Raw genomic sequence first — 24019 nt, forward strand, 5'->3', positions numbered from 1 at the left:
AGGGAAAAAATTAACATATTAGTCCCAATAAAAAAGCAACAACCGTGAGAGCTATGTATCAAGTGGCAAATGTAATCAGCATTTGCTAGAGTCTTTACATCCATCACATCAAATTCCTACAGGCATCCACTCAGGGTAGGCAATGAACACCCCCATGGTACACTGAAAACACAGAGGAAGAGAAGAGTAAGTGGTCGAATGGGGTGATCTGCCTCGTGGAGTTTTCACTCACCATGCTGATCTTCGAGAAAAGGGTTAGACAACCTCATGTGCTAGACTGCCTGGACAGTAGCCCTGGTCCTGAGGTGTGAGTAGGGTATGAGAGGAGACCAGCGGCTTTTTCCTTTTCTCTCTGATGAGAAAAAGCAACGCGAGGCCTCAGGCTTCTGATGACCTATCCTGAACCTCAGGAGAATCTGCGTATCTGCTTTGTGAAAGTTCAGCCTTGCATGGGCAAGTGCACATGATGTCACAGTCGTTTTACTATTTCTTGGTGGTTCATAATACTAATGAATTCATAATGAAGCCACAGTTAGTTTTAAAAAAAGAAAGCAGTCTCCGAGACTATAGAAACAGAAGCAACACCTTCCATGGAATTCTAGAAAATCCACACAGGATGAAATCATATTTTTCTTCCCTCGCTCTCACTCTGCGCCCCCCACCTCAGCTTAATTAAAAGATATAAAATGGAGAGCATGAACCATTCTCCTAGTAATCTGATAGTAGCTACAAGATGTAAGTTTCAAGCCCTTTCCCTGCCAAAATTGAGGCTACAGAGCACAGCTGATACATGCAGCTCAGTCTTAACTTGTACTAATAGTTTTATGTTCGACTTCACTATTGATCAGTTAATGCCTAAAACCATGTGGAGGATGCATAAAATCTTCAGGATGCACTCAGGACCCTCAGGGCCATAGGGTTCCTATTTTCCAGGAATAAAAGTAACAAGTCAAAAGGAAAAAAAAAAGTAACAAGTCTACTGCCATCTTTTTTTTTTTCCTCCCCACTTATCAAGATGAAAGGCAACTGCTCTCTGATCCCAGCTGACCCTTGAACAACAGGAGTTTGAACTGAGCGGATCCACTTATATGGCAATTTTTCCTGAGAGTAAACACTACAGTCTTGGGAAAAATTGGCATAAATGGACAAACAGTACAGTACTACACAGTCCATGGTTGGCTGAATCCAAGGATTTGGAGGAACCCTGGGATGTGGTTCCCACTAAATTCACTGGATGTCATAAGAAATTATTATTTTCTAGTTCAGGATCCTATTTAGTTTTATGATTATAATATCGTGTGTGAATGCTCAGTTGCTCTAGCCCACCAGGCTCCTCTGTTCATGGAATTTTCCAAGCAAGAACACTGGAGTGGGTTGCCATTTCCTACTCCAGGGGATCGTCCCAACCCAGGGGTCAAATCTGCATCTCCTGCATCTCTTGCAGTGGTAGGTGGGTTCTTTACCACTGTGCCACCAGGGAAACCCCATAGTAATATTGAGGTTGGCCAGAAAGTTCATTTGTATTTTTCTTTAATATCTTATGGAAAACCTGAACAAACGTTTTGGCCAACCCAATAATTGAGCAGACATAAGTAACTTTTTAAAAAGTCAACATAGGCCAAGAAGAAAGGAAATCTTGCTAAGACAGTGATAAGATGGCAAGTCTGGGAGTCTGAAGTGGACCTAGACATAAACAGGGAGTGGTTGGCTTAGTCGTCAACTTCATGCTTGGTCTTGCTCCCACTATGAAGGCTGATGGCCAGTCTAAATATTGTTAGACTCAGTTTGGACTCAGTTGATTGTACTGAGCTGTCAGTCGGGCTGAGCAGGTTCGCCTGGGCGGCTAGAGCAGGAGTTTGAATGCCAAAGCATAATCCATGTGCTGATTCAGGGGCACAGAGCCGCTGTCGAGTACAATAAATAATGGGTGAGCAGCATGAGTTGGGTGGCAATCATATGTAATTACTCAGCAAAATATTTAATGAGCAGACATCATTCCTGGCATAATGACACAAGGATAATGGTAGCGAAGTCAATCTCTCAAGACATATAGAAACTGACAATCAAGATATAGCACGGTAAGTTGTAAGACAGAGGTATGTACAAGATTCAGCGGAGGGACTTCCCACGTAGTCCAGGGGTTTTAAGAGTCAACGCTTCCAATGCAGGGGGTTCAGGTTCAATCCCTGGTTGGGGAACTAAGATCCCACATGCCTTGAGGCACAGAGAAAAAAAAAGAAACAGATTTGGAAAAAAAAGAAAAAGGTTTGAGGGAAAAAAAAAGATTCTATGGAAGCACAGACAAAGGTAAGTGTGGCTTTCTGGAGTAGGCATGTGGGTGGAGGGGCACTTCTGGTCAAGGAGAAAGCAAGAAAACCAAAAGCAGGAGGAAATTACCATTACAGAGAAAAGGACAGATATGCATCAAACTTCAGTCATGCCTACTTGAAACTGTCAACTCCTTTTGTCAATGTAAAGGTTGCATCTTTTCTTTATTCCTTTAAAAATACTTTTCCCTAAAGTATAGTTTATTTTTTCACTTGTTCCAAGGAGGAAACTACATTTCACAGCACATTTCTACTGCTTCATAATTTTAGAATATGGGTCCCAGGACACAAAACTGTCCAAGGTAGGGGGTAAGTCCAATATTAAAATAAATTTATTTTATTTTAAAGAAAGCTAAGTCTTGTTTTAATGATCATTTATTTTGGTTTTGGATTTTTGCATGTGTGTGTGTGTGTGTGCTCAGTTGTGTCCGACTCTTTGGGACCCCATGGACTGTAGCCTGCAAGGCTCCTCTGTCCATGGGGTTTTCCCAACAAGAATACTAGAGTGGGTTGCCATTTCCATCTCCAGGGGATCTTCCTGACTCGGGGATCAAACCCACATCTCCTGTGTCTCCTGCACTGCAGGCAGATTCTTTACCACTGAGCCACGAGGGACTGGATTTTTACATGCAATTATGTATTCAATAAAGTTTTATTTTATATTTATTTTTTCCCTAATGTATATATAGCATCCAAACCACTTATTTGCCACCCTATGATGCCTTGTGTTGCAAAAAACAAATATTTTGATTCCAGGAATTAATGATAAAGTCATATCATTCAAGTTCAATGCTTTTATCATAGAATTAATGGTATTCTCATAAGTTTCCTTAGTAGGTCTAGTAATTTTGTCTTTTGTTTACTTCACGATTACATTTTACTATCTCAGTATATGGGAAGCTATTTCTTGCTTCTTATTTAGATCATGAATACCCTTGCAAATCTCAGGAAAGCCACTGTTCCCTTACCCTGAAAAATATACATGCAACTTCAGAACGTTCATGGCTCCCAGGGATGGATGGTCAAGTACCGGTTCACCTTTTGCCACAGCAAAAGATGCCTTAAGCAGTTACAAGTTCCAAACTATAACGTGACTCTTCCTCACTTCTTGATTTTTTTTTTTTAAACCAAACATAAATCCTTAAAAATGTGATACTTGAAATAGTTCTTAAAGAACAAGCTTTCAAAGCACTTCTTATTTGCGGGTTTGTATGAAAACCACTTCTGGGCCTTTCACACACAGATGTGCAGGTCTGACCCAGACCTGCTGAACTGCAATCCTGAGGCATAAGGCTCAGCTCTATGATTATAAATAGCTCCCTAGAGGAGTCTAATGTACATCCTTGATTTAGAACCAATGGATCATGGAATTTAAACTAGGATTCCCCTCCCGCAGGCTTAAGTGGTTTTTTTCACATTTTTTCATACCCTGGCAAAAAAAAAAAAAAAAAAAATCAAGTCTGGGTTTCCTGGACTAACATTTTAAGACGAGTTGGTGGGTTTCAGTCCTTTCTAGGCTCCGCAGCTTTCAATCTAGGGTGTGAATGCTCTTAAAGGCACCTGAAGGCTTTCCACAAAAGGATTTTAACCTTTCTTTCTGCTTTGGATTCCTTCGGCAAAAGGTCAGGCTAGATTCCTACTCAGGATAATATTTTTAAATGAATAAGTTAAAATATGTAGCATCATAAAAAAGACATTTATATTTAAAAGCTTATCAAGATAGCAAAAGACCTGTAATATACATACATACAAGTGCTTCTTTATTAACCTATTAAGTAATACAATCTAGAGGTATGTCTCACAACTGCCATGATTTCAAAAAAGTTATCTCTTTAAGCTGCCTTTTGACCCTCTCCTAAAACAACTGCAATGTCTTATGAAAATATCTGACTTCTGTTAATGCTAATACTGCCGTAGGTTTTTCTGCTCGCATTCATAATTAAAAGAAACATTCAATTTCCAGAAAAGGTTATTAGTAATACAGATGCAATTATTTTCTTCATCCAAATTCACAAACTCCAGACTACAATTCTATTAGTCATGCTACCTGGAGTTTAAATTTTGGGCCTTTAATGAATGAATGACCCAGTTTAAAATTATTCTTGAAGAAGCCTGGCCCTGCCCACTGGTATCTCCTAGAGGTACAACGTGCTGACTAATTGTTTAAGCCTACATCTTTGTTACAGCTCTCAGTTATTATGTGACCAGATGAACTCTACCCCGAGGTCAACTGTTTGCTAAATCATGTGATTCCACTATTAACTGACAACACAGAATGTAATCCAGAAATTTGACAAGGAGTGCTCACTCAATAGCTAGCATAAGCACAGTTTCAAGAAGCTGTATTGTGGGCAATGTACGGCGGACCAACTGTATATATTCTAAAATCTATTACTGTGTTAAATTAGACTAATAAAGAGCTGTGTAATGAACCATACTGTCCTCCATAAAACCTGTTTTTATGGTTACTTCCCAACTTTAGCATGCATTCAATCTGTTTTCAATGTTTTATTTTTTTAATTGAAAAATTAAAAAACAATTTTGGGGCATCACACAGCATATGGGATCTTAGTTCCCCAATCAGGCATCAAACCTGTACCCCTTACATTAGAAGTTTGAAGTCTTAACCACCAGACTGCAAGGGAAGTCCCTGTATTATGTTTTAACACTCATTTCGACACTGAATAACATTTGGGGTTAAAAACAAATGAAAAAACTCTGACATATTTACATCATAATCAGAGTATTTTAAACTAGAACACCCACCTCTCACATGTATATACCTCAAACATTTTCCAGAGCTTCTCTTTCCTTTTGCCAATGCAGTAGAGACATGTTTTAATACTATTTCAACTAAGATTTATACTTTATAATACATCTTTAAATTGTAACAAGGCAAAATTTAAAGGCTCAAATGTTGGCTGCATAAGCATCATTTTGAAAACAATACTTAAGGTCCTGGTGCTTTTCAAAAATTGAAACAATACTGTTCTTTTAATATTAATTTACCCTGAAAGTTATCATCTAAAATTTTAAGCAGTAACTTTCATATAGTGCTGTGCTAAAACACGATGTTTTTCTTTTAAAGGCAAGGAGTCCAAGGAATTACAAATAAGAAGCTGTTTTGACTTCTGAGGGGATAAGCAGGTTCTGGGAATTCTATAGTAATGCTCTGGGGTCTATACTGGAAAAAGTCTTTATAAATAAGCTTAAGTTGCCTTAAGGTCTTTTCAGCAACACTATTATTTAAAACTTTGTAGGACAAGAGTCCAGACTTTTAAAAGGCCACAAACTGTTAAAGGACAATGGATTTCTTACAAAGTATTCTGAGTCTACAAAATGTTTCACTGAGATACTGGACAAATAAAGACACAGGAAGAAGTAACCAATCAATCCCTTCAACTAGATGCTGAGAAAAGAAAACACACTTCAACGTTTTAGGTCTTTTAGAATGACTAACTTGCGCTCCCAGGTGGCATGGTGGTAAAGAACCCGCCTGCAATGCGGGAGACACGAGAGAGGCAGGTTCCATCCCTGGGTGGGGAAGATGCCCTGGAGAAGGAAAAAGCAACCCACTCCAGTATTCTTGCCAGGAGAATTCCATGGATAGAGGAGCCAGAATCCTTCCCCATTACTCCATCCAGCCATTGCTTACTGAGGGCTGACATCCAATGTGTCAGGTAGTCAGGATATAACGGTGGGAGGCAGGCGTGGACTCGCCATATGGAACTTACAGGTTACGGGGGGTCCCTAATAGTCACAATAATGACTGTTACACTGAGAACTGAGATAACAGCTCTAAAGGGAAGCACACAGTTCTATTGAGGAATATAACACAGTGAGCTGAATAAGCGCTACTATTTAAAATTCCACATGGCTTCTTTTAAACCTTTGTCCTTCAAACTAACACAAGTCAGGATATATCTTTATGTATAAAAATACTGTAACCAAAACAACTTAGTTTACTTATGCTTACTCCTTGGAAGAAAAATTATGACCAACCTAGACAGCATATTAAAAAGTAGAGACATTACTCTGCAAACAAAGGTCCATCTAGTCAAGGCTATGGTCTTTCCAGTAGTCATGTATGGATGTGAAAGTTGGACTATAAAGAAGTAACGTTGCTCGTGTCTGACTCTTTGCGACCCCATGGACTGTAGCCTACCAGGCTCCTCTGTCCATGGGATTTTCCAGGCAAGAATACTGGAGTGAGTTGCCATTTCCTTCTCCAGGGGATCTTCCTGACCCAAGGATCAAACCCAGGTCTCCAGCATTGCAGACAGACGCTTTACCATCTAAGCCACCAGGGAAGAGGGACTGTAAAGAAAGCTGAGCATCAAAGAATTGATGCTTTTGAACTGTGGTGTTGGAGAAGACTCTTGAGAGTCCGTTGGACAGCAAGGAGATCCAACCAGTCCATCCTAAAGGAGATCAGTCCTGGGTGTTTACTGGAAGGACTGATGCTGAAACTGAAACTCCAGTACTTTAGCCACCTGATGCGAAGAGCTGGCTCATTGGAAAATACCCTGATGCTGGGAAAGATTGAAGGCAGGAGGAGAAGGGGACGACAGAGAATGAGATGGTTGGATGGCCTCACCAACTCAATGGACATGAGTTTGGGTAAACTCCCGGAGTTGGTGATGGACAGGGAGGCCTGGTGTGCTGCGGTTCATGGGGTCGCAAAGAGTCGGACATGATGGAGTGACTGAATTGAACACAACTTAGAATCTGAAACTTATTTCCAAGATTTCTTCATTTAATTAAGTTTTTAAATAACACCTCTCCCCCTCAACCACTTCATAAATGCAGATTTTTAAAAAATGGAAGGTATTAATTCCCACCATGTAATACTTTTACCTGTCTGCCTAAAAATGAAGAACTTAATACTTCAGTATAAAATCAGTATCTTAAGTATTGACTTTTTAAGAGGGGCTTTTTGAGATACATGACTTTTTTTCAAAGTGGCTAAATCTTCTCAGAAGAGGCAAGGCTCAATAGTATAAATCAATGTCCTGTGTTTTGATGGTTACTGCAAAACAAGCAAACAACTGCAAATGCATGGAGGTAAAAACCTTTCTGTTTTTCTCATGGGTGTAATTTCAAAACATTCTGATGACAGCTATTGGCTGTAAACCCTATGTACAACGTTCAGCATATTTCAACAAAGCTTAATAATTAATAACATCCTATGTCATTAATTTATAATCAATTGAAGCTGTTCAGCTTTCCAATGCCTTGCTTAAGATTCTGCTACTGCTAAGTCACTTCTGTCGAGTCCGACTCTATGCGACCCCATAGACGGCAGCCCACCAGGCTCCCCCGTCCCTGGGATTCTCCACGCAAGAACACTGGAGTGGGTTGCCATTTCCTTCTCCAATGAGTGAAAGTGAAAAGTCAAAGTGAAGTCGCTCAGTCGTGTCTGACTCTTCGAGACCCCATGGACTGCAGCCTACCAGGCTACTCCGTCCATGGGATTTTCCAGGCTAGAGTACTAGAGTGGGGTGCCATTGCCTTCTACCCAATGGTAATTAGCTGATGGTGACAGCTCTAAAATTCCTTGATTTGAATGTGTCATTTTGTGCCTTCTGAAAAATTCAGTGAATTTGGGTGCATTCACCCAATGCACAGCAAAGCCAATCTGCTGACAGCGTGGTGAAGGAAAGCACAGCATTTATTGTAGGATACCATGAAAGAACAGGATAGTTTGTGCTCAAAAGACCTAACTACTTGCCAATAGCTTTCAGGGAAAGGTTTATAAGGACAGTGTGAGGGATAGGGTCTTGGGGTGATTGATCAGCTCATGCACAATTCTTGAATTGGCTGACAGCGAGGTAACACCATAGTATTTTGGGAATCTCAATTATTAGTTTTCTAGTTCCAACCTGTCTGGGGTCTACATGATACTAGCCAGCATATGGTTGACCGCTTCCACCTGGTGGGAGTTTTTACTATCTGTAAAACAACTCAAGGATGTGGCTCAAGGTGTTATCTGTAACCCTTGAGGAGGAACTAAAAGTCCTTGATTTTGTTTTGTGGCTAAACTATAATCTTGTCCTGCTTGACTGCTTTCCTTTGTTTCTGCATTTTTCCCATTTCTCTGATTAAATTTGCTCTTTGGAACTTGGGGAAGGATAAAGAGGCTAAAGGTTTTGTTTTTGTTTTTTTTTTTTTAAATAAAAAAGAGATGGGGGAACATATGGGTAGGACGATCTGTCCCCAGGAAGGCTGGTATTAGTCCCATTGGGGATCAAATGCTAATTTGGATTTAGGACTAAATAGCTCGTGAAGATTTAATGTCATCCATACTGGGATCATGAGATGGCAACGGCAACCCACTCCAGTACTCTTGCCTGGAAAATCCCATGGATGGAGGAGCCTGGTAGGCTGCAGTCCCTGGGGTTGCGGCAAGTCAGACACGACTGAGCGGCTTCGCTTTCACTTTTCACTTTCATGCACTGGGGAAGGAAATGGCAACCCACTCCAGTGTCCTTGCCTGGAGAATCCCAGGGACGGGGGAGCCTGGTGGGCTGCCGTCTATGGGGTCGCACAGAGTCGGACACGACTGAAGCGACTTAGCAGCAGCACTGGGGTCACAAGAGTCAGACACGACTCAGCAACTAAACCACCACCACCACCACATGATCTATTTGGGCTTTCCTGGTGGCTCAGCGGTAAAGAATCCACATGCAATGCAGGAGATAGGGGTTTGACCCCTGAGTCAGAAACATCCCCTGGAGAATAAATGGCAACCCTTTCCAGTATCCTTGCCGGGAAAATTCCATGGAGAGAAGAGCCTGGTGGGCTACAGTCCAGGGGGTCACAAAGAGTCAGACGTGACTGAGTGACTATGCACTCATGCAGAAGGCATATGATCTACTTGCAATGAAGCTATCTTCAATTATCCCTCATCCTGAGCGGTCTCCTTGTGATTGAGATGCTAAATTCAGCTGGTAGTAGGGAAACCTGGAGAAAGGCATCTGCTTCAGTCAGTTTATGCTACTCCTTCACAACCACAGCACCAGTCATGAATATTGGAACCAGCTTCATCAATGGGTAGAACTATCCCTTTCTAGATCCTTGGTGCTTTTCAACTAGTGTGAACCCTGAAGAGGAATATTAGACATGTGCTTCCAAATGCAGCACTGAAAACCCTGAAAGCATGTGGAACAGAAAGCAGCAGTATTAGAGTTACGGTTAATTGGTATAATTCCATATGAATCTACTGCCATTAAAAGGTTTTAAACTACTGGCTCGACAATTGCACTTCTGAGACTCTATCTCAAGGAAATAATCTAAAACATGAGAAAAGTCTTACACCTAAAGATGTCCATTAGAGCACCATGAAGGGCATCAGAATGCACTGTTCCAAAAGATGCCACTTTGGCATTATTTTCAGCTGAAGGCATTGAGAATCAACAGATGCGGAGAGAATTCTCTGCGCACACCACCTAAAAGCTGGGCTTAAATACCCCTGTGATGGTGCCCCCTCTCCTGTATCAGGAGGAGGAGAATGGCTCATGCCCAGAGACAGAGATGCGTTTGCACAAACAAACCGACCATATTAACCCTCATCTTCCATTAGCTCTATTTCCTAATCACTTCCCCACAATGTATCATCTCTCAAAGCCCAAGCCACCTTTCTTTTGTTAAAATGGTATATACTGAGTCCAACTAAAATCCCTCAGACTTACTTGCTTTCTTTAACTTGATTGTGACTGTTGGGTAAAACGGACAGCATTGAATTATAAGAACATCACACTTAAATGCTTGCATATTTGAATTCTGTATTCTGATTAACAGAAGTAAAACACAAAATCCAGATATTCAAAACAGTAATTCCTAATAATGTTATATAAAGATGTTAATCTTTGATTCAGGACTTTATAACTGTTGTGTTACAGAAAAACATGAAAAATATGCAGTTAATATTAAATCAAGTAAGGAGAAAGTTTAAATATTAACTTTTACCTTCTTGGTCCTTCATCACATGTTCCTTGTTATTCAAGTAATGTTATTTTATGCTGTCTAAGATAAGACATTAGAAATACATTTACATAACCAGATTATGATCCAGAAATGGATTATGGCATTATCTTTTAAAATAAAGTAGGTCTTACAGAAAATCACTTTTAATGGAGAATGATTCCTGTGTATTAAAATGCTAACCTAAGTTTTAAAGTTGGCTTGTGGTTCAATTGAAGTTCATTTATTCACTTCTGAGGTTCTGACAAGAGAAAGAAATTATATTATCAAGACTGTACACTGATGCTTGCAATTCAGTACTAAAATGTCAGTTCAGAGAATATTTAATTCAATGACTCAGTGAAATGCTAAGAAAGGATTAGTGACATTTAATACATGACTTACATCTTGGACTATGAACAATGAATCTTGGAACTTAAATATTTCTAGGTTGCATGACAATACGTGTTGCTACCTTGATGTCCTTCTTGTTCATTCCCTAACAACACACACTTCCTAGAAAGAGAATTTTAAACTCCTATCTTTGAAAATCGCTGCCACTGCTCTTTCTTTATGAGTATCTGTGAGTTCTGTTACGGATAAGTCTATTTAATCTAACGTACTTTGAGATCCCCCAAGCTTTAGGTGAGTAAATTATATTAGAAAACTTTTAGTTGTATTGATGTTTGTTTCAAAGACCACCTAATCTAAAGAATCATCAGGCTCAGTAAAGTAAGAGCTCTGAAAAATTGTAGAATTATTTTCTCTCAGGAAATTTCTAGCATATTTCTATACAGAGTAATAGTGGCTAATACATTTTAAAAGTTCAGTACCATATCATTTAAAAGGCAAACCATATACCCAATGATATTTATAAAGAATCAAAATAACTACAAATGCAACTGCTGTTTATTGAGCATCTATTATGTTCCAAGGCTGTACAACATGCTTTAAGCATTTTGTCTCATTCAATTTTTTCTTTATAGTAAGGCTGCATTTAGGTAACACTTTCTCCACTGTAAAGAGATGAAAACTGAGTCTCAAAGTTAAGAAATCTAATGTGAACAGCTAAATCATGAATAAAATCCACATCAATGTGACTTTAAAACCTAGGATCTTGACTGCTATGCCATAGTGTTTTCCAGATTTATTTCTCAAGAATGACATTAAAAATTGTACCTTAGTCTTTTTTATTGTTTTGAAGGGGTTTGCCCCTTTCATTAGTGATATTCTAACAAATAGTAAAGTTATAAAGCACTTAAATTCTCATTTAAGGAAAGAACTTGCCCTGTTTTTTAAATGTGTATACAAGTAACACTGTATAATTTGTTTGATGGATTCCAAGTCACTTTCTTGTGTATAAACTCACTTGACCATCTTAACTTGATTATGGTAGGCATGCCTGTTGCCTGCCCTTTTATAGCTGAGGGGAATGAGACTCAGAGATCAAATGGGGTTTGCCCTTGGTCATACAGACAGCCCTAGAATAGAGTTTGAAAACCTGGCCTTTTGACTCTAAAGTACAGCAATTTATAAGAGGTATAGATTCAGTGTAACTTTGAGAATGGCTAGTGTTTTGTCAAAGTCTTACTGAACAAGATTCTTAGCTTCTTAAAACGACACCTACATAAAATTCCTGGTGAAGAAGCCCACAGGGTTGTGTGATGCTTCCGGAGCGTGTGGGAGGGGCTGTCCCTCTGGAGCTAGCGCTGACCTCACCCAGGGCTCAGGGGAGGAGGGAGTTTATCTGGCCTGTGACTTGGCATTTCATCACAAAATTATTTTCCTAGAGTCCTTGATTTACCTATTTTTCATAAAGGAAGTAAACTTTTTGGTTTCCTGCTCTTGGCACATGTCTAAACTGAGGAGAGTAACATTTTTCTACTGATTTTCTTTTCTTCTAAAAGTTGGAACAAAGCTCTACTTCTGCCTCAACCACAGGATAAATTAGCATACCCTGGTACGGATTTTATATAAAACTGTATCTTTGTTATTTTGTGCTTTACAGGGAGAGCAGGCATGGCCTTCCTTACCTTGTTGCCCTCTTGAAGACTAGGGGTCGACTCATTACTTTGATAAACTGACTAGGCGCCTACTGGTTGCCAGGCACTGCTGTAGGTGCTTGGGAGACAGCCGGGAATGTCAAAGCCCAAACTCCCTGCCCCTGTGGCTCATATTCCAGTGTGGGAGAGCAAAACCAACGTGGCAGCCCAGCTGGTGTAAGTGCTAACGTGAGCACAGACCAAAGACAACAGATGCCAGTTTCTGTCTGGGGCTGGGGGGCGGGGGTCACTCTTACAGCGTCTTGCAGTTACTCCCAAGCAGCCTGACATGGCAACAGGCTCTGCTCCCCCCGTGGGATGGACTTTCATGAATGAGCTGGAGGGGCTGTGTGAAGCCACAGGGCTGAGTTCAGCCTTCATCTCTACTCCAGACAGTTATGGTCTTCACGCTGAAATTTTAGTTTATGGAAACAGGAAGCTACTACATCTACTTTTCTAAGGTCTACTGAATACCAAATTAAAAGTTGGAAACTGGAAGAGACCAACATCCAGTATCTAAGATTAATTTAGAAGACTTCCCTGATGGTCCAGTGGTTAAGACTCCACATTCCCAATGCAGGGAGTCTGGGTTCGATCCCTGGTCTGGTAACTAGATCCTGCATGCGGGAACTAAGATTCAGTACAGCCAAATAAATAAAGATAAATACATATTTTTTAAAAAAGAATAATGTAGTATTTTTAAACCACTTACCTAAGATTTTTTTTACCAATTTTCTGGATGAAAAAATTTTTCCCCCTCAATATCAATTTTATCTATTGGATATTTATCCAGTTTTCTTATTGAGTAACCTGTATTTCATTTGATTCAACCAATACTATTCCTCATATTTAAATAATTCATTATGAAATCCAATGCTTATTATGCATTAACTGTCTTATCCTAATATTTGAATACTGAATACAAATATGATTTCCACACAGAAAGATATTCTTTTCTGACTCATTAAGTACAAAGTGAATTTAAAAGTGAGTTAACTGAACAAATACATATAATATCACAAGTTTTTTTTTTTTTTTTTCTGAGAAGCCAGTTAGGTGAGGCATTTGCTTCTCTTTTAATGTATATATAGCCCTGAAAGCTAGATTATTCCCATTATGCAGTGATGATACTAACATACTTATAGAGTATAAATAACTTGTTTGAGGTCACAAAACTAGTGTCAGAGCTAAAATGTAGGCTTGGATCCAACCCTCAAAATATTTCTAATATGCCTCTTTGACTCTATATTTTATAATCATAAAACACCAAAAGCAAACCACTTATTTATAGCATAATCCATCTCCTTAATGCTTACTGGATACTGACACTATGTACAACTCATTTTTCTTTCCTAGATGTGTTTTTATTATAAAATTTGCAAATATTATCCATGCAAATGAATAGAGGTAATATTTTAAAAGGGCAAATAATTTAGTGAATAAAGCATCTTTACTACTCTTAAAATTAAATCTGATAAAGCATCCAGAACATATAGAAAATGCTAGACAAGAAAATACAGTGATAAAAATACCTCTCCAAAATGTAGTTCTTAAGATTCTGATCACTATAGTTTTTTTCCATAAAGCCTACATGTGAGTTAACTGATTTACATACCATGGAAATGAAAGTATTCTGGTGAGGAAAGATATGAAAGGAAAATGCAGGCAATGTTTTTGATGGTAAAAAATAAATAAATAAATAAAAACCGAAGAGGTAGGCAAGAGAAGTATGACCTTTCTTAATCAGCAAAAATCCTCAGCACTCCTCAAACATACTCCCCTAAAATAGAAAAACAATCATTTCTCAAAATCTTCATGATCTAATCCAGATACAAATATTAAAAGCAATAAGAAATCATCAATAAATTATGTGCTAAAATGTTCTTTGGACAGCAGTGCAATTGTATGTGTAGCCTGCTACTACTGTCTACCTCCAGCACTCAGGAGACCCGAGGAGCTGTTTTAGGGTTTTCACTTTGTTTTTTGCCAAAAGAAAAAAAAAGCACAAACATGGAAAATGGAAAATAATATCATTTGCCTTGAATTTTCATAGAAGCTATCCCATGGCTGCAGGACAATAAAGTATAAATCCATCATCTATAGAGCACAAGGAATGTTTCACTTAATTAAAATTCCCACTTCTTTTTCTTAGAACATTCAAACCAAGTCCTCCCTACCCCCTAAAACAAAAAGATTTTCCTACTCCGTACTTTGACCTGTTGAAAGTACTAGTGTGTCAAACTGAGTTAAAGATTGCCCGATTCCTACACATCCTTATTAAGAAGTTTTGAAACAGATTTTGCGCCCAAGAACTTACAGGCCAGTTTAGTGTCTTCCATCCTAAAACCCTTCTTTCTTGAATATGCTGCAACATATCCGCATGTCTCCCGCTTCCTGCTTTGAGTTTCTCAGCCAGGCAAAGACCAAGCGATCAGTGAAGAGACCCTTTAATCATCCCAAGTATTAACATCATCTCTCACGCAGCTCGAGGTACACTCAGGAAGAAGGCAAAAGGGTGAGGACACATATGACTCGACAGCCACTGTTTCTAAACAGTAACCTTGTTCACTGAACCAAGTAAAAACTGAGAACGGCTTCTGTTCAAAAGAGCCAGTGAAGCTCGAATGGGTGTGGGCTGGGAGAAGGGGAGGCCTTTCCTGGTTAAGAAATGGCTGTTAAACATCAGTTCGGTCTCAGAGTTTAAAATCAGCCCGGGCCCCAAGCAGGATGTGAATTAAACACATCTGAACAAATGTTTAACCAAGATCATCTAAACGGTATTTACTATCTTTCCAAATTCTTCTGCATTTTGGCTTCCTAATGTACTAAAGATGGCATTTTAAAACCCCGAACATTATGGCTGATTTTGTTCCCATACCAAATGCCTCTGAGAGAGGCAATCATTTAGAATCAGTCAACCAGAGAGACCTCTGTTCATTTCCTCCCTTCACTGAGAACATTCATGGAGCCGTTGGGAAACCACATGAAATGAAGTTTCACTATCCTTCAGATTGACTCGCTTTAGCAAGTTTTGAAAAATTCTGAAGGTCTTCAAAGTGAAGAGGAAGAATCAATAAACATAAACACTAAAGTTTTAGAAATTATTTCTGGACAAATTCATTATAGGGCCTCAGAAAAAACTTTTAAGCCAGTGATGAGTTTTACATTATGAATTTCAAATTCAACAGTTCTATCACAATGTTACCTTAGGCTTGTCTTTAAAAGGACTTTTTCTCTAGGGATATAGAGAGGAATCTGAGGAGAAAAGATCATGTCAAGTCCTGGTGCCTTTCCAGAATTTAAAACTGTGACATGGGAGTCAGAATGCTTGAGTTAAAACCAATGAACTGCATGAGTTTGGATGATCCATGGGTCCTATCTGGAAAAGGAAATATGCTGTTTAGAAGAAAACAAATTGTTTCAAGCCTCTTTGAGTAGTAGGACTTGCCTCAGTGAAGAGACGGGACACATAGGATTTATAGGATGTAGGGGTTCAAGCATCCACTGGACTTGACAATGAACCCTTTTTAATGTCCTTGGAACTAAAGACTTACTTAGTAGGAACCAATGGAATACCAGTCGTAGCCAGTACCATCCCAACACCTCCAGAGGCCTAGCGTCACAGGTGCCTAAGTACCATCATTCCTGCCAACCAGTCCCCTTGCGTTTTCAAAAGCAGCTCTGAGGCTGGGAAAGATTGAAGGCAGGAGGAGAAGTGGGAAACAGAGGATGAGAGAGCTGGATGGCATCACCAACTCAATGGACATGAGTTTGAGAAACTCTGGGAGATAGTGAAGGAGAAGGAAGCCTGGAGTGCTGCAGTCCGTGGGGTCACAGAATCAGACATTACTGAGTGATTGAACAACAGCCTAAGTACAGACAGGATCACCCAGTGCAGGAGTTCTCAGCCTTGGTCCTCCTGACCTTTCAGGCTGCGTAACTCTTTGCTGTGGACGACAGGGGAGGGGATGAGGCTTTAATAGTTTGGCAGCATCCCTGGCCTCTGCCTCCTGTATCTAAGAGCACTGCCTACAGACACCCCCCTCCCCACAGTCAAGACCATTAAAAAAATTTTTTTTTCGGGCACTGCCAAATGTCCCAAGGGGGTTTGGGGCAAGATTACTTCTGGTTAAAGAAAATTACAACTCAGTGGCACCAAATCCAGATTTTTTTTCCTTCTTTCTGCCCCTTTGAGCAGGACTAGTGTGGTAGGGAGGCTGGATAGTAAAGCACCTTCTCCTGGGGGGGGGGGTGGGGTGGGGAACATTTTCGAATTGCTCCTCTGTTCTACTATCTTTCTTCCCACCCCAAAGACCTTACTGCCTCAGAGAGAAGCACAGAATTGACTCCATGGAAAAAGGGAGGTCAAGGTTCACAACACTGGTAATGTGGGTAATAAACACGCCCCACACATTTCTCTCCGCTCACGTGTGATACAATGGCTGTATGTGATTCACCTAAATGTCTCAAGAAGAAGCATACAAATTCCCAACTATGTCCAATGAAAGCAATGAAATGCCTGACACAGAGTGCATGCTAGACAAAGAAATATGTTGGTTATTAATTTCAGAAAATTTGGAGGCATGTTATTAAAATATCGACCCATTCCCACAATTCTATGCCTGTACATTCAATGTGCGCAGGCTAACTCACTTCAGTGGTGTCCGACTCATGATACCATGGACCGTAGCCCGCCAGGCTCCTCTGTCCATGGGATTCTCCAGGCAAGAATACTGGAGTGGGTTGCCAGGCCCTCCTCCAGGGATACATTTAGTAGGGCTCCGTAAATGTTAGAACCCATACCCCAAATTATCTCAGAACTCATTTAAACAGAACAAGGACAGGAATCGTGAATTTATCAAATAAAAAAATAACTCCTACTAGCAACTTAAAAAAAAAAATCCTTTCACTGCTTCCCTCAGAATCTTTATATTTATACTTTAGACTCAAGTGTAACTAGCCCTGTTATCTATCTCCCAGTTCATTGAAGATTAGAGGCACCCGGTTTTCAGAGGACAGGGCGGCGTTATATGAATCTCCTGGCTGTTCTGTGGCCGTCCAAATCTTGACCGCCAAAACCCAGTCACCAACACAGCTGTGGTGTTTCTAGAATACAAATCTGATTCTGTAACTCTTGAAAACTCTGTTTTCCTGGCTCTTGGTGGCCTCACACACCTGCTTTCCTCACCACACGTCAGCAGCACTACCGGCTGCCTATCTGCTTCGCCTTCTCCTCTCTGGCCTCAGAGAGGGTGGCGTTCGGCTGCATTTGCCTGGACTTGGCTCTCCTGTCCCCAACAGTTGCATACATGCTGCCGTTGCTTCTTGAAGATTCCTCTCCTCCCTTCTTCTGGCTAACTACCACAAGCCTTTCCTCTACCTTCCATCAGCTCCTCAGGAATTCTCCACACTGCCTCCCCTTCTGGGGATCCATCCTTCCACACTGTGACCAGCTGTGTGCACATCTGAGGTTTACAGGCAAGAGAAGGGCTGGTGGGGAAAACATTGCCTTACGTACAGATTGCCATGTGCTGTGCTGGGCTTGTCGCTTGGTCGTGTCCGACTCTTTGTGACCCTGTGGACTGTAGCCTGCAAGGCTCCTCTGTCCATGAGATTCTGTAGGCCAGAATACTGGAGTGGGTTCCCATGCCCTCCTCCAGGGCATCTTACCAACCTAGGGATCAAACCCAGGTCTCCCACATTGCAGGCGGATTCCTTACTGTCTGAGCTGAAGCTATTATTTTCATGATTTCCTATGGTGATCTGTCTAAGCCATGCTTGCCTGGTGGCTCAGACAGATTGCCATAGGAAATCATAAAAATAATAGCTTCAGCTTGTGGATGGCCTATTAAGTCAGTCACTATACAAATCACCCTATCATGCTTAGTTTACTGATGAGGAGACTCAGATACACAGAGTAATTTGGGTGAGTTAGTCAGCGGCAGACTCTCAGGCCCCACACTCTGCTCAACGGCAGTCTCTGCCCTCCAGCTAGGTGACTTCTCACTTCCGAGCACCCGGGAGCAGCAGGCCACTGTCGCCTGCTGACAGGAAAGGGCTGGTACCACGAGGAGAGAAGACAGGCGTGGAGAGACAGGAGGTGACACTCTGTGGAGACAGTGGCCCACTCTCCCCTTAGGAACAACAGCGTGTAACTAAATGGCGGAGCATTCATCCAGAAAAACAGCTGAAGGCTAACAAGAGAGGAAAGAGAATAGAAGGCTTTGTTATGTGACGAGTGGCTCAAGGAGATTTCTATGTCCCAGTGCATGGAGCGGTGGGTACGGTAATAATGCGTCATCTGAAACCCTAGCTGCACAGTGAGGATCTTGGAAAGAGGCACATTTCTAACTCCATGCATGGTTACCGTCATTTTCTCAAGACTAAGGCTTCTGCCTACCAGTCTATTTTTGGCTTCATTTTCAATAACCAGCAAAACTATCAATGCAGAATAGTGGCAGATGGATGATGGCTGAATTGACAGTTTATTATTCAACTTCTGAGAATGGAAATCACTTGGAAAGCTTAGCAAGTTTTACAACAGAATACGTGAATCCTGAGACACTAAGGGGAAATGAACCTGTTTATTAAATCTAAAGTATATTATCCTTAACAAATACAAAATGTGATATATACTTTGTAACGGGAGCTGGTGAGTTATAAAACTGGCAGAGCAGTGGCAGAACTCTGAGGAATCCACCTTCTCCCCTCTGTGCGTTCATTCATTACCCGCTCACTGATTACTTGCTTTGCTCACCAGCGTCCTAAAACTGCTCTGTGGCTGAGATGATGATTCATCAGCTCTCTGCTCCATCATGAGTCCCGCCATAAACCTTAAAACCGCAGAGGCCCTCGCCAGGGTAAAGCGTGAAGGCAGCTCTTATCTGTGTTTTCTCCCATCTAATCTGCTCACTTACCACTCTGCTTCTTCCCTGTTCTTCTTTCTTTCCTATTTCCCTCCAGCTCCCCCCACCCCCCATTCCTGCCTTAACTTTTTGGCTACTAAGAGAAAAACCAGTTCTTATAAAACAGGATCTTTCAAGCTGCAGCAAGAATTCTATGACTGTTTGGGGAAAGCATCTTAGGAACTTGCTTGGGAAATCAGCGATGTTTATTTAGAAAGTGGCCCCTCTCATCCACCCGTTCTGCACTTCAGCTGCAACATTTTCTGCCTCCTGTTCCCTTCAGACTGGCTGCCCCAATGAGAACTGGCTCTGGCCAATCTATCCCGTTACTGTCCTGAGCTGAGTGGTTTCAGTACACTGACAGACTCCCCCTCGGTTTGTCTCAAGCCTCAAGTCAAGGGGAGACTCTGTCAGGAACCAAGAACCTCTGTGTAGTCCTGAATGGCAGGTTTTTCCTCCAGTTGTAGGCCTTGTCCCTACACCTATGCTCCTAAGTGCATAGCTACACCACCTATCAGATTGAATAGTTGGTGAATATATCATGCAGGTGTTAAACACATTGTACCCTTCGGAAGCTGTCTGTCCATTTCATCTTCATTTCAAAAATCTGAACAGAAGGCTAGCATATACTTGAACTCTTGGTGAAATTTAGATGTTAATAAAGTAGTATACCCATAAATAGAAGAATTCTATGAGACATGAGACATCTGGTAATGTTTCCACCTTTTTTTTTAAACAAAGAGAATTGGGTGATCCAACTTTGTTTTGCACTTAACAGGGGGAGGTGTGTGTGCGTGTGTGTGTGTGTGTGCATGTGATAATGAATATATAAAAATATAGATGAAGATCTAGTTGTTCTATCAAATAATTGAAAGAACATGGGTAGACTAAGCCTTTGGGCTGAAAAGATAATGCTCTTATAGTGTATTATCATTATTTATAAGAATTTAAAATGTTTCTAAACATATTTTACACATAAAACATTTTCTATATGTAAAAATATTTTTTATTTTTAACTTTATATGTGATTTGAAAAATCACATATATTGTATTTTATTACCTCAATTATCAAAATGGTGCAGTTTAAAATCTTGGTATTTGGTAGAATTTAGTGTATATCTACTATGAAATACTGACACCATGGCTATTGCTATTTTAAGGGTCAAATACTGAGAAATAGGGAGAAGGAAATGGCACCCACTCCAGTATTCTTGCCTGGAGAATCCCATGGACAGAGGAGTCTGGTGGGTACAGTCCAAGTGGTCACAAGGAATGGGACATGACTGAGTGACTTTCACTTCACTTAGAAATAGATTTCATTTGCTTCATATTTAATTGAAAAGTAAAAGCAGATTCATTTTATAAAGGAATTCATGCTTTTTGTTGAAGTTTTCAATAGCTACAAATCACACATTTGTTATACATAATTCATTGAAAGACCCAGTTCCTCAGCTCATTATCTTCCACAAATTGGTTAAATCATGGCCAGTCTTATTTGAAAATATGTGAACTGCTCCTAACCTCAATGTCAGTCTAGGAATATTGTAGCCTACCACTTTCTCCAAGACCCCTTTCTTTATCTTAATTCTTGTCTTTTTTCCCCATTTCCTTTGGGTTCAACAAGTAGTAGGCTTTGAGAGAGTATTTGTTAATTTCAACCTTTATATAGTAACCAGCACTCGGTTTTCTTTTCCTTCCCAATAGATATCTTGGCTCATTCTCTTTCCCGTTTAGGTTGTCCTCAGAGGCCATAATCTTTAAGATCCTGGAAGAAGAAAACTCTGCTTTTCAGCCCCCCATTTATTAGTACCTTGGACAGTGACAAAAGCTACAAGAGTTGGTTATTTAGGAAAACTCACTCAATTCAGTTAAAAATGTACTCCACACACAAACATTTTCTTTCGGGGAGTATGTTATAGCATGCTTATCGGTTTCCCAAAATCCATATTTGCACTGCCCTGGAATCTTCCACGACCTCAAATTGCGGAAACAATTTTCTTTCATGTCAACACTTCCCAGGAATAGACAAAGCTATACTTAACAAATGAATGAGATACTTTTAGTCTACACTGAAATCTTTCCCTTAGCTATAATCAAACCTGCTCAAGCCTCTTCCTACCCCACTCTAGTCATGTTACCAGCTATAACCAGTTTTCCTGTGGCACTTGTGAGGCACGCTAGTTTAAGGATAATTATAATAAAAAATTGCTATGCTTGAAGCAAGAGTTCTAATACTAAACACTTCCGCAAAATCAAGTTTTCAGGTCTAGATTTTGGGTGCAGAAACTGCTAAAAAGGGTCAGCTATTTTTCAGTGGAAAAAAAAAGAAGTCTCTGCCAAAATTCTCTAAGCATTTTTGATGACTTCTCAAAAGTTTAAATGTCCACTTTCATGTGGGAAATTTGTAAACAAATATCATCTGAACTTTCCATCTTTTGCTGTCAATTCCTGCAAGTTAATTACAATGTACTTTAGAGAGGATTTCACTGCCAGTGGAGGATTAATGGGGTAGTCTGACAGCTGGGGTCCTGAATTAGATCAGAAATTAAAATAAGGAACTTGACCTAGTTTCTAAAGGGAGATTTGTTAATTTTCTCAACCCAAACCAATGCAATCTTTCAGGTATTTGCCTTCAGAATCTGGAGCCAAAATGTCAAAGATTTTATTGCAGAGAACTAAAATATATATCCACTTGTAAAACACAAGTTTGAATGTACAAAAACAATTTGATGTTTCCTTTTTTTGTACAGTCGACCTTCTGTAGCTGCATGTTCTATATCCGTGGATTCAACCAACCACACACAGAAAATCATTCAAAAAAAAAAAAAAAAGAAATCCAGGAAGTTTTAAAAAGCAAAACTTGAATTTGCCACTTATTGTGCATTGTATTTATAACTATTTACTTAGCATTTGCATTGTATTAGGCATTATACGTAATCAAAGGTGATTTAAAGTATACAGAGGATGTGCTAGCTTATGCAAATACTATGCCATTAAATATCAGGAAATTGCACATCTGTGGACTCTGGTATCCCTGAAGTCGGGTGTGTGTCCTAGAACCAAACACCTGTGGATACTGAAGAATGACTATATTCCAGACTATGAGCACTCACTCCTCTCCCACTTTCCAGCTCCAGGCATTACACCGCCCTCAGGAGAAATGTCATAAAGAAGTTGGGGAATGGAGGGACGTAAAAATGTCAAGTGTGATATATCCAAAGTACAAACTCTTATTTTATAATCTAATTTACATGCAAGATCAGACTATAGTAGATTTATGGCACTGTGGCAGATCGCTAGGAAACGAGAGCATTCAAGTCTTGCAGCTTTCTGCTATCACACAGAATAGAGTGCAGTCTACCTGGGAAACCCCAGTGGCTCAGCGGGTAAAGAATCCCCCTGCAATGCAGGAAACACAGGAGACATGGGTTCAATCCCTCAGTCAGGAAGACCCCCTGGAGGAGGAAATGGCAACCCACTCCAGTATCCTTGCTGAGAAACGCCATGGACAGAGGAGCCTGGCGGGCTACAGTCCACTGAGTCGCAGAGTCAGACACAGCTGAGCACACGGCCCGTGCACACATGACCAGTGTGCAGACAGCTTCGTCTCAGAGCAGCATCACCACTGCTTCCACTGTCAGGCTTCAAAGCTGGTCTCACCACTGCCAGTCTCTCCTCTTTCGTTCCTACGATCCATCAGACTAGTTGCCTTAAAAACCAGCTCCAGCAGCTTATCATTCCCCTGCTCAAGTATCTATCATGTTTCCCAGTTACCTTCCCAATTAAAGCACGGCAATGTTTCCACTGACTTTGAGAATGTTTTCCCATGGCTTCCTCAGATAGCCCATGTTTTTACAAAATGGATGCCCTTGCTGTCCCTTTGACATGCCTCGGGATTTCCTTTCCTTTCCTTCCCACTTCTTCCTGTGTGGAATGTCTCTTTGGTCATCTCCGTTAATAAGCAAGGCAAATACCCTCATCCTCTATGAATTCTATCTGGATTCTCCCAGACACAAGAGCTTGCCCCCATCCTAAGCCACAAACACGTCAATTACACTTCTCTTAACAGCATTGCCTTCAGAGAGGAGTTATCAGACTCATCCATCTCCCCCCTCAAAGGCTCTCTGAGTAACTGAAGCTCAAGAAACACACGAAACTGCAATGACTTAGCTTCTAGTTATATAGGTCAATTTCAGTGCTATTGGAGTATATATTTCAGCAGATTATAAATTAGATGATAAACATTAAGTGTAGAAAACAGAAAAATAAGCACAAAATATTTACGATAAGTTGCAATCTCAAAATTCAGACATTACCACTGCTAATATTTTAGTTATTTGCTCCTGAAGATTTTTTAATGTTTAATTTGCACATATATTAAAAAAACAAAAAAAGCAAGCTTTTTACGTAATACTATCTTGGAATGTATTTTATACTCTGTTCATTTTTCCAGGTCAACTATGTTCCAAATACACCATTATTAATAGTTGCACAATACTGAAATACCACAATATGTGTAGCGGACTCTCAGACTTTTGTTTCTAATTCCTTGATATTATAAACAAGGTTGACTATAAAGTTTCACAAATCTTGACAATGTCTGAAGGACAGATTCTAAAATAGAATTGCTGAATCTTTGGCTAGGAATGTTTTTAAATGGTTTTGAATTTTTAAGTGATACATTTCACCAAAGAGAGCCTTTTCCACTATATCCTAAGACAATAGCAATACATTCACTAGTTCATTTGTTATCTGACAAGTACTTGCTATATGCCAGGCACTG

At 40.2% G+C, this 24019-nt stretch overlaps 1 protein-coding gene across 6 annotated transcripts in view; it reads right to left on the bottom strand.

Moving 5' to 3' along the window:
- Nucleotides 1–24019, bottom strand: part of MAP7 (microtubule associated protein 7) — a 171532-nt gene that overhangs the window by 85144 nt on the left and 62369 nt on the right. The window contains exon 1 of one of the 6 annotated variants that reach the window (XM_043888119.1): nt 14649–14909. The exons of the other annotated variants lie outside the window; for them this stretch is intronic. Within the exon in view, the coding sequence (XP_043744054.1) occupies nt 14649–14670 (22 nt within the window). The 5' untranslated portion in view covers nt 14671–14909. Of the gene's footprint in view, nt 1–14648; nt 14910–24019 lie in introns of those variants that run through there. 6 annotated transcript variants of the gene reach the window in all.

This window comes from Cervus elaphus, chromosome 26 (genome assembly GCF_910594005.1).
Source record: "Cervus elaphus chromosome 26, mCerEla1.1, whole genome shotgun sequence".
NCBI lineage: Eukaryota > Metazoa > Chordata > Mammalia > Artiodactyla > Cervidae > Cervus > Cervus elaphus.